At 34.9% G+C, this 10,382-nt stretch overlaps 2 protein-coding genes across 9 annotated transcripts; one reads left to right on the top strand and one right to left on the bottom strand.

The window, feature by feature from the left end:
* Positions 1–284: 284 nt before the first annotated feature.
* LOC112029889 (putative BPI/LBP family protein At1g04970) lies at positions 285–5,298 on the top strand. 2 transcript variants are annotated; one of them, XR_010632415.1, is made up of 7 exons: positions 285–1,006; positions 1,735–1,874; positions 2,859–3,210; positions 3,537–3,785; positions 4,010–4,135; positions 4,531–4,647; positions 4,897–4,986. XR_010632415.1 is itself a non-coding variant. In XM_024062572.2 (6 exons), the coding sequence occupies exons 1-6, from the start codon at positions 599–601 to the stop codon at positions 5,083–5,085; spliced, it is 1,464 nt and encodes a 487-aa protein (XP_023918340.1). In that variant the 5' UTR covers positions 288–598; the 3' UTR covers positions 5,086–5,298. The 2 variants fall into 2 exon arrangements, 1 of the variants encoding a protein (XP_023918340.1); XM_024062572.2 differs by lacking the exon at positions 4,531–4,647 and having other exon boundaries at positions 288–1,006; positions 4,897–5,298.
* A 1,452-nt stretch (positions 5,299–6,750) lies between these two features.
* On the bottom strand, positions 6,751–9,957 carry LOC112029890 (F-box/LRR-repeat protein At3g48880). 7 transcript variants are annotated; one of them, XM_065781985.1, is made up of 4 exons: positions 9,649–9,957; positions 8,202–8,344; positions 8,011–8,116; positions 6,751–7,436 (listed from the first exon to the last, which is right to left on the bottom strand). In XM_065781985.1, exons 2-4 carry the CDS (start codon positions 8,302–8,304, stop codon positions 6,941–6,943), a joined length of 705 nt encoding a protein of 234 aa, XP_065638057.1. In that variant the 5' UTR covers positions 8,305–8,344; positions 9,649–9,957; the 3' UTR covers positions 6,751–6,940. The 7 variants fall into 7 exon arrangements, with proteins under 7 accessions (XP_065638057.1, XP_065638055.1, XP_065638056.1 ...); XM_065781983.1 differs by having other exon boundaries at positions 8,202–8,649; XM_065781984.1 differs by having other exon boundaries at positions 8,202–8,315; positions 9,649–9,956.
* Between the last annotated feature and the right edge of the window lie 425 nt (positions 9,958–10,382).

The following is a 10,382-nucleotide window of genomic DNA, read 5'->3' on the forward strand; positions in this document are numbered from 1 at the left end:
ACATTTTTTTATAAGAAACAAACACACAAGAATAAAGAAAAATAAGTTTTAATATAAACACACCACATACGGTGTGTCATGACAGTAGGTTTGACTAATTAAGTTCGTAATGAGATGAAAAGAAAGAGAACCACGTAGCTGTACTATCTAATCATTTTTCAAGATTTATTAAGGGGTGGATCCATTTGTAATTGTATTTGTAGCAGACGTAGCAATGAAGCACCACTCTTCTCTTTGTAACATATGTTGCTCTACAACGCGAGGCAGATACGCGTGGTTCTTGTTGTCAAGCAGCCACAGTATCTTATACAAATTCTGTTCTAAAAATCCACCCAACCAACCTAAAATTAATGAAGAAAACTCCAAAAACTTCAACCAATCCTAACTTCAACACAACTCCTAAAATTTCCACCTGTTGCTTCAACACAAGAAGATCAGAAAAACATGGTGGTCGGCTTTAGCTCTTATTTGAAAAGTATTGTGTAATTTGAGTGTTGACTTTCATATGAAATTCTTGAAAACCAAAAACCATAACAAACAGAAAAAACAGGGTCTTTGATCATTCTTTGAGCAACTTCTCTTCTGAGTTCTCCTATTAATGGCACCCATTATTTTGTGGATAGTTTTATCATTTTTATTCACTCCTACCAGTACCCAAATTCAATCCAATGAGGAGGGCTTCATTTCTGTGACCATATCAGAAAAGGGTCTTGATTTTGCCAAGGATGTGCTCATAGACGAGGCTATTTCCTCTATTATTCCCCTTCAACTGCCTGATATTGAGAAGTTTGTGAAAATCCCACTTGTTGGCAAAGTCTATATGCTTCTTTCAAATATTACAATTTTTCATGTTGATATTGCTTCCTCATATGTTAATACTGGAGAGACAGGTATTGTCTTAGTTGCTTCAGGTGCCACTGCAAATTTGAGCATGAGTTGGCAGTATTCTTACCGTACTTGGTTGGTGCCAATTGCAATTACAGATGATGGGGATGCATCTGTTCAGGTATACATCCAGGTTTTTCATTTAACTTTTGCACTAATTGTAGTAAATAAATTGCTGAGCTGTGGTAGAAATGTAGTTTTTCTTCTATTGGTTTGCCTTCGTCATAGTATTTGGAGTCTGTTTACCTCAAAAGGAGTGGGCTGTGTGGGGGTAAAGTGCTTACAGCCATTATGTTCCAAGTTCCAGTCTTATTGCTGGTCATATTTCAACTGAAACCAAACAAATTATATAGGATTTCTGCAAGTAACTAAAAATCCCTCATTAGTTTGTGGAGCATCCATAGCTGACCCTAAAATTTTGGGACTAAGGCTTGACTGTTGTTGTTTTTGTTCTGCAAGTTACCAAAATATGTGTGATGAAGGGGTTCAATGATCAGTAATCTGCAAATAATCTTAATATGCCATCATGTCTGTTCATTTAAGCCTTAGTGTCACAAAATAAATATCTTGATGACTAACATATTAATCTCAAACAAGCATCTTTAACAATCAAAGAATTAGGTGGATATACTAAATAAGATGAAACAAAATTCTTAAATGCCAAATGAGGAGATGATTTCAAAGATGAAAGAAAGTGACAAATAATGTAAGGGCGAATTATAAAAACAAATCTGTTTAGTGGCCAAATGAAATGAAACCTGTAAGAATACACTGTCCTTAGCAAAAAGTGTCAAGGGAGTTTTTAACTTGAACTTTACTTTCTCATTAAGCAGTGCTGTTTCTGTGAAGGTTGAAGGTATGGAAGTAGGGGTAACTGCATCTCTAAAGAACCAAGATGGAAATCTTAAGCTCTCTGTGTTGGAATGTGGATGTCATGTAAAATATATCTCAATAAAGGTGAATGGTGGAGCATCTTGGCTTTACCAAGGGTATGCAATCTTCCTATATAATCAAGTTCTGCTGATAAACAGTCAGTTCCCTCTGATCTAGTAAGAAGGTTTATTTTTCTTGCGGTGTAGCATCAACTTAGATTCAAATTCAGATTTGCTTCTCTTCTTTGGTCAACATAATTTTTTATTTTTCAATTATTTGTTATGATTTCCATCAGATTATTTTCATTTATGGGGGAAGTTTGATAGCTACATAGATATTATAGAAATGTAAGTGGTTTCAAGTGTGAAGTTGCTTCAGTTGGAGGTACTGACATTGTAATGGTAGAAGTTTGTGGTTAAATGATTATATTTACCATATCCAAAAGCTTAAACTATTGAGATATGGTAAATTTAATCATTTAACTACATACTTCTAATGTGTAGACCATAGGAATATATTGTTAGAAGCTTCCCCTTTATTTCTCTTCTTCAGATTCAAACCTTAACTTAATTTCGATCCAGCACACAAGATTTCTTTTGGGAACCGGTTTTAACTGGAGAGCCAAAAGTACAAGACTGGAAGTGTGGTACTAAATCATCAACTTATCAGTGTTCATGTGATTTCCTAGCCTGCTCGTTCTGTAAATGTAAAGTGATAAATTGTCAACCTCTCTTGGTTAGAATATCTGCCCTAAAGTAGTTTCATCGTGTTACTGGCCGTTATAGTTGTATTTATGTAAGTGCTTACTTTTTCAAACACCCCTGCAGCCCCCCCCTCCCCACCAAAAAAAAAAAAAAAAGAGCTTACTTTAAGGAAGCTCAAGTTAAACATGTCATATAGAAGTAGAGATCCCTTCCCACTTTAATCATACTAACTTCAAAACACATCATTTAATTGATAATACACATCATATTTTGTTTGTTTATTACATTAATCTCTATTATTCTCTCTGTCTGAGTCTGCATTCCATGTTCTAATGTGTCTTACTAATTTAAAAAATTAACTACTTATGCACTCAAACTCCTTTACTTTTACTCCAGGGTGGTGGATGCTTTCGAAAAGAAAATAGCAACTGCAGTTGAAAATGCTATTTCCAAGAAAATCAGAGAAGGGATAATAAAGCTTGACTCCTCATTGCAATCAATTCCAAAACAAGTCCCAGTATACAGCATTGCTGTTTTAAATGTTACTTTTGTGGACAATCCTGTGATGAGTAATTCTTCCATTGAATTTGAGATTAATGGTCTAGTCACAGCAAAGGATGCATTTGTAGTTTCAAACTATAACCATAAAGGATGGAAGGGTTCTTCTTCCTGCAGCAGTCCTGCTAAGATGATCCAGATCTCATTACAAGAAACGTTTTTTAATTCTATATCATTAGTTTACTTTGATGTAAGTTCTTTCACTATCAACTCTTTGCTTTCTAACTCATTATTCAGGTGTAGTTGAAAGGATCTCTTCTGCTCTTTTAACAGTGCCAATATGGTATTTTGAAAATATCAAGCTATAAAACTATGTGTTGCATTTTTTTCATTGTCAAGATGAACATTTTACTTGAACTGGCTCTGGCTTTTTCTCAGTATGACCGAAGTGTCATATACTGGATTGAAACAGTTGCCTGAGCACTGACTTGCAATGGACATCCCCAAGTTGCAAAATTTTATTTTCTGTGATGCAATGAAGTTGGACACCTGAACTTATGTGTCTTTTGTGGTCAGGCAGATTGTATGCACTGGATTTTTGACAACATACCGGATCAGTCCATTTTGAACACTGCTGGATGGAGATACATTGTTCCTCAACTGTATGAGAAGTATCCAAATGATGACATGAATCTTAATATTTCTGTGTCTTCTCCACCAATCATAAAAGTTGCAAAGGATGACATCAATGCTTTTGTTAACTTAGACGTGACAATTGATGTTATCAATTCTGGTGAAGTTATTCCAGCTGCTTGCATCTCATTGGTAAACTTGTTTGAAATATCTGTTTGAAGAAGTTGTAACTTTTTATGCGCTACAGTTTCCTTACCTTTACTTGATTCTTTCCTCCTTTTCTTCTCTCATTTTCTAAGTTTTTTTTTTTATTATGTATATTTAGAATCACCATTTCACATCATATCTGAAAGTTGACAATTGGACATATCAATATGTGCTTCACGAGAATCAGTGTGTGCTATTTGTTGGTGCAGGAGATAAGTACATCAGGCTCTGCAGAAATCTTGAGGAATAATTTAGCTGGTAGTGTCAGATTGAAAGACTTCTCTATGTACTTGAAGTGGAGTGAGATTGGTGACCTGCAGATACATCTTCTTCAGGTTAGTGTCATCTTGGTCTCTGTCAGATCAAACATATTGTTGTTAGGAAATTGAAGAGAAATAGAAAGCCAAAAAGTGACCAAAATTTTCTTTACAAGTTTATTTATATAATTTATTATTTTATCTGAGATAGAAATCCTACCTAGCCTAACTAAGTATATGTGTATGAATCTCTCTCCTAGAAACTTGAACTCCGCCCTTACCTCCTCTACCCCCATCCTATAAAAAATTGTACTTGTGAAGTGACCATCACGCTAAGGGTACATGGTGGTTACAAGTTTCTTAAGTTGAGAGTTCGGTTAGTGTTGTTGCTGGTTTTTTTTTTTTTTTTTTTTAATCATTTAGACATACTTCCTAGTGGCACAGAAACTCTGACTATTTATATTTATGTGAAGCACCATAAATATTCAGGAGTGATGGACATGGTGGTCTAGGAGTCTGAGTCAGTGAGCTAAAAGATGCAAAGTTCTGGATCTCATTAGTCTTAGCTGTTCATTCAGTAATAATCACTTGTAAGCACTTCTGCACCCATGGCCCATGGGTGAACTTGATGGGGGAAAGGAGGTTTACAAATAGGTTCTGGGAAACTTTTATTTTTTATTTTTACCAAATTATACTGTGAATGTCATGTTTATTGTAAGATAAATGTAAGTATTTGAGACAACAATCAATTTAGTTCCTCTTGTTTATTGCATTCTCTTAATAGAGTAAAGGGACATTACTTTCTTGCTATAAATCTCATTAAGTGTTGATCTTTGCAGCCAGTAATGTCAACTATCCTGAAAACCGTTTTCTTGCCATATGTGAACTTACACCTAAGAAGAGGATTTCCTCTGCCAATTCTTCATGGTTTTACACTTCAGGATGCTGAAATTGTCTACACAAATTCAACGGTTATAGTTTACAGCAATCTGGCCTCCACAAAACAATACTTATATGCTGCTATGTAAATGAAATACACTTCTATGCTGTGCTTACAAATTTAGAATTGTAAATGTAGTGTTTTAAGTTTTGTCATCAATATTGTATAAGAGATGCTTGTACAAAAAATTTGTAACATTTGGTGCACTGGGAAGTGGTAATGGCGAGTTCACATCTCAGATAAAAATGTGGAAGGATAACACAAATTGTTAAAGTAAAAAATTTGAGATTTTGCTTGTGAAGGATAAATGTGCGCGCGGGTGTTTTTTTTTTTTCATTTTTTGAGTAAGAACTTATGTGAAAATGGTTAAAAAATCAAATAATTTACCTATTTGGCCTGGGGTTGTGAAGGGCCAGACCCGAATCAACTACGTGCCTAGCATATCAGTTTCAATTACTTCATCTAACTCCGCTTCTGACTGAAGTCCAAGATTTATTTATTTAATTTTTTTTTTTTTGGTCTTAGTAGGGTAAAAAAATATCCTCCAAGGAGATCAAGGACCACCCCCTTTGATTGCTTTTGTTTTTGTGTACCAGTGTCTTTTGACCTACTACTTTTAGAAAACTTATTGTAGGATCTGAAACAAGGCGCTCAGACTCTATGCATTAAGATGGATTGAGATCCGAAGCAATAGTTAGGGTTATCGCATCATGCAATAGAAAATTAATAGTTGAGATTAAAAGTTACAAAAGTCACTTTTAATCTCAGTTTTTGAATAAAAAAGTTTTTAACCTTTAAATTTTTATTATTTCACTTTTACACTTTACTTTTTAACTTCTCTTTCACACACTCATATTAATTACACGGTGCAATAGCATATTACTATTGCACCAAATCTCAATCCTATTAAGACTAGCTTAAGATAGAGTGTAATAAACTGGTTGGAGACGATCATCGGCTGCGCTTGCTGTGGCTGGCCTACCTCATCCCATCAAATTGTCCCATTAGCTGAAAGTAGCCTTGTAGGGCAATAATGCTCCCTACCATGTTACACTTGGTGTTAAAGATAACCACCCCACCCCACACCCCCCCCCCCCACCCCCCCCCTCTCTTTTTCTCTGTCTCTTAACTGAAGGAGGTAGGCGACAACTCTCAATTTTCTCTAATTTGCAGTTGACTTGAGTTTTGGAGTGCTCACTATTGCCTGGTGCGGCATTATACCCTTCTGGGCTTGAGCCTAGCTATATTGGGCTTTAGTAGAACTTCTTTCCCATAGAGTCATGTCCCTTATATTCCCAGGCCCAGGCCTTAGTTGCCCGAGCTGGAGAGCCCTGATGCCATACCATTTCTCTTGGGAGTCGAGTGTTGAGGATTAGGGGTTTGATTCATCAATAAAGAAATTTATTGTAATGAGTTAATAAATTACGACTACATTAACAGACATTATTTCTATTAGTGCATATTATTGTAGGAAGAGAGAACAAAAACTACATTGATGGGCGTAGATTTCCTACTCCATTTCAAAACTTATGTATGTCAAAGTGATTAGTAAATTTTTTTTTAAAAAAAAGGAGGAAAAATGAAGGCCAAACTACACTTTTGGCCCTCCAATAATGGGGTAATTTCAATTTTGCTTCTCATATATCAAGTCAATTTTGTAATAGATAAAATTCTCAGCGCTAACTGCAGCTTTCTATTGTAGAACATGTTAGGCAGTTGGTTGTTAGAGTTGTTTAGAAGAATTTGGTTAATCTGTTGTAATTAAATCGATTTTGTTAGTATATATTTCTGTAATTAATCCTACTCCGCTGGTGTATAAGGAGTTCTCTGTACAGAACAGTAAATAGATGAGAATTCAGCATCATACTCTCTCTCTCTCTCTCTCAACCTCCTGCTCTATTCTTCATCCTATCATCTTCTTTCTTGTTTAGTGTTAGAAACTGTCACGTCTCCGATGCATTTTCTTCAAAACCAGCATAAATTTCAACTTCACCAATGAATCCCACAATGTATGCATCATCATCTTTGAAAATTTGGAAATTACTAATATGTGAACCAAGCTTCAGTAACTTGTCATCACATTCAAAACCTACACTGTCCCTGACATCCAAATGCACAAGCTTCTTGCAGCCCCGCAGAATTCTCTTCAAACCCGTCCGACTAATGTTTGCCCGTCTCAGGTTTAAGTACTTTATGTTTGGCAAAAGGGTGGGAATGGCTGCTGCTGCACGTCTCCCAATATATGCTGTAGAATCAATGTCTAACTGGCAGAAATTCTTGCAGTGAAGGCTGATTCCTTCAAGTATCTTAACCATGTTAATGGAATTTCCAAGTTTCAACAGCTCTAGATTTTTCCACTTACATATGAGTTTTGGCAAAACAAATGAAGAATTGTCCCATATCGCAGATGGAAAATACAGAGCCTTCAATGCAGGGCACCTGGAAACAATGAATTGCATCAATGACAAAACTATTAATGGCAACTTCAATACGTATTAGCAAGATCTGCTAAAAATCTATACTATGACCTGGGCAGTTTCAAAGATTAGGTAAGCAGCAAGGATGAGACAAAAAGTAATGTTGCACCTTCATTCAAATTTAGGTTTAAAATTCCTGAAAATCATTCAAGACTTTAGCCTATTTTTATTCTTTGTGACATACAAGAGCGAGCCTGAACAACATTGCCAACCCGCCTGTTAGAAGTAACCACTTGACCATGTGCACATCCATGACACCACATATAAGAACAGTGAACTAAGGAAAGGGTAAAACTATGACACTGTGAGCAGTTGACAATGGGAAATGATATCTGTTAAACTATTTTTCATTATATTTCTAATTATCCCTCTCACATGGTGGGTTTCAAGCATTATCCACTATGTTAATAGTTTTTTTAGGACACGAGACTTTTTAATAAGCATTAAGAATATTCAAACTAAACAAAAAGTTAGCATTAATGCCTTTTATCATAAAAAATTAAAATTAAAAAAATTAGGTAAGGTATAAAACTTACTTGCTTGCAAGATATCTTAACACCTCCTCTGTGCATAAGGTAGGTAGCATGACTGTAGTAGCATTTCCTTGGCTACGCTTGATAATGGACTTGAAAAATGCATAAGCTGAAGAAAAATGGTACCAAGACTGATGACCATACTTGATTTCTTGAAAATTAATAGTTTGCCAGCATGAAGGATCAAGGCTCACCCTGTACCATGACTTGCACACAAAAGGAATGACAATTAGCAGTGATTTCATGCCCAATCTTGTAACCACGTTCACCAAACAGTCCTTGTTCAAATCCTCCCATTTTGGACCAGCCTTCAATAACATACCAAATCACTCATATTCTAGATCACAATTGTTTTCAAAATAAACAGCAAATCAAACTTATGTTATACGCTTGGACCCCAAGGGAGTCCAATATAACAAAGACAGTATTAATCCATTAGAGAATATCAACAAAAACTACGATTTAATCTAGGAGAGACTAAAGAGATGTACCTGCAAATTCATGAAATATGATAGGTACTGAAAGAAGTAACGAAGAAGAAGATGAAATCTTTGTTTATATAGAGTAGCTAGAGAACATGAAACGATTGTCTTTTCTACGACATAATTGAATGTCTAGAAACCCACTCCTCCAACTTTTCCACTAATCAAAAACTTTAATTAAAATGTGACTTTAAAGCTTCACTGACAGTACTCTAAAACCCCAACATATATCAAACATATTTGACTTTTGACTATTATTAAAACATAGACAACACTGACAGCTTCACCCAATGGGTAATGTTACTACAACATATTTTAAATATATTAGTTGCACTAAACGATATGAAAAACAAAATACTCTCTAAATTTATACACCTATTTGGATGTTGCCCATGGGCATGAGTATAAACTACTTGAAAAATGCTACGTCCACAACGATTCCTAGGTGACAAGTTGTTACTGGCTATTATGGGTGGGTAAAAAAGTTCTTTCAGTGGTAGGTCCAAATTAGAACCAGTAACAACTTACCACTTAGGATTTGTTGTGAAATTATTATGAAAATATTATTCATGTGGCATTACTCTAAATTGCTTAGCCTGTTAGGGGTGAATGCCCCTGGATTACCCGGCATCTGATTTTGGTGGGTGGGGTCAATTGGCCATAGCTTAAACTGGCTTCATGCGAAATGAAAAAATGTTTTTAGTCTAGAACAAGAAAGGAAAGAAAAAATATATGTTTTTATATTTTTGTTCTTATGCATATTTGATACATTTCTCTATTTTCAACAACAACAACAATGTTATTAACAAAATGGCACTAAAATGTGAAGCAACAAAATCACAATCAGGATTCTAATTATACTAAACAAAATCTACTTTACCACCACGTAATCAAAATCAAAACAAACCTTAACCAAAAAGTAACACAAAATGAAAATGTTTTTACCTTTTTAGTCTTGAACAGGAATTCTTACTCATATTTGACATATTTTTTCAACAACAACAATGTTTTTAATCAAAACAAAATAGAACTAAAATGCGAAGCAACAAATCAGAATCATAATTCTAATTAAACTATACAAAATTCTACTTTACCACCACGTAATCAAAACCAAAACAAAACCTAACCAAAAAGAAAGAAAAAAGTACCAGATTATTACCTCTGAAGGAAGGAGACAACGGCGTTTTGGTGGTGTTTCAGGATTCGAATCCATGAGGTCTTCTGGTCCGAAGTCTTCGTGATTCGGAGCTGGTGTTCGGGTCGGGTGTTCTTCAGGAACAATTTGGGGCTCCGAAACGAGTCCGAGGGAGAATGAGCAAGTGGGTTCGTCTGAGTATCCTTCCAGTTCCATGGAGGAGGAAGAGAGTCGTGAATTTGGGGAAATTTTGGACTGCGTGAGTGTTGTGTGTGTTTTGTTTTTGTTCTCGTTTTGGACTGCGTGAGTATTGTGTTTTGTCTTGTTCTTGTTTTTGTTCTCGTCCTCGGTGTCTTCTTTTTTTCTTTTTTTTTCTTTTTTGTTTTTAAGGATTTGGATTTGGTGAAAATAAAATAACCAAAATACACTCCTGAAATGTTATTGAAATCTCCCTCTTTGTGATGTAAATTAAAATAATTTTATAAAATTTTAAATTGATTAAAAAATTACATCTTTACATAATTTGCTTTTATATGACTTTAATTTGTGTTATAATTTGATAAAGAAGTCATTGCTTAAACATGCGATGGTTTACAAAAAATTTGTTAGACAGTTTTGAAAGACCAAAAAATATTAAAAAAATCAAATTATTCACTACTCATAAATTATTGGAACAAAACAAAATATATATGACTAAACAATAGAGAAACATGAGAAAAACATGTGTTACATTCAAAAGAATAATTTAGGCTATAACT

The sequence above is a fragment of the Quercus suber genome, unplaced genomic scaffold (assembly GCF_002906115.3).
Source record: "Quercus suber isolate HL8 unplaced genomic scaffold, Cork oak 2.0 scaffold_285, whole genome shotgun sequence".
Lineage (NCBI taxonomy): Eukaryota > Viridiplantae > Streptophyta > Magnoliopsida > Fagales > Fagaceae > Quercus > Quercus suber.

Excerpts from the sequence above, each read along its gene's own strand:
- LOC112029889 (XM_024062572.2), top strand. The coding sequence starts at position 599 with ATGGCACCCATTATTTTGTGGATAGTTTTATCATTTTTATTCACTCCT. Across the intron at positions 1,875-2,858 it reads GCATCTTGGCTTTACCAAGG|GGTGGTGGATGCTTTCGAAA; the intron begins GTATGCAATCTT and ends CTTTTACTCCAG. Across the intron at positions 4,136-4,896 it reads TGCAGATACATCTTCTTCAG|CCAGTAATGTCAACTATCCT; the intron begins GTTAGTGTCATC and ends TGATCTTTGCAG.
- LOC112029890 (XM_024062574.2), bottom strand. The coding sequence starts at position 9,840 with ATGGAACTGGAAGGATACTCAGACGAACCCACTTGCTCATTCTCCCTC. Across the intron at positions 8,316-9,648 it reads GTTGTCTCCTTCCTTCAGAG|GCTGGTCCAAAATGGGAGGA; the intron begins GTAATAATCTGG and ends ATGTTATTGAAG. Across the intron at positions 7,437-8,010 it reads TTAAGATATCTTGCAAGCAA|GTGCCCTGCATTGAAGGCTC; the intron begins GTAAGTTTTATA and ends CATTGTTTCCAG.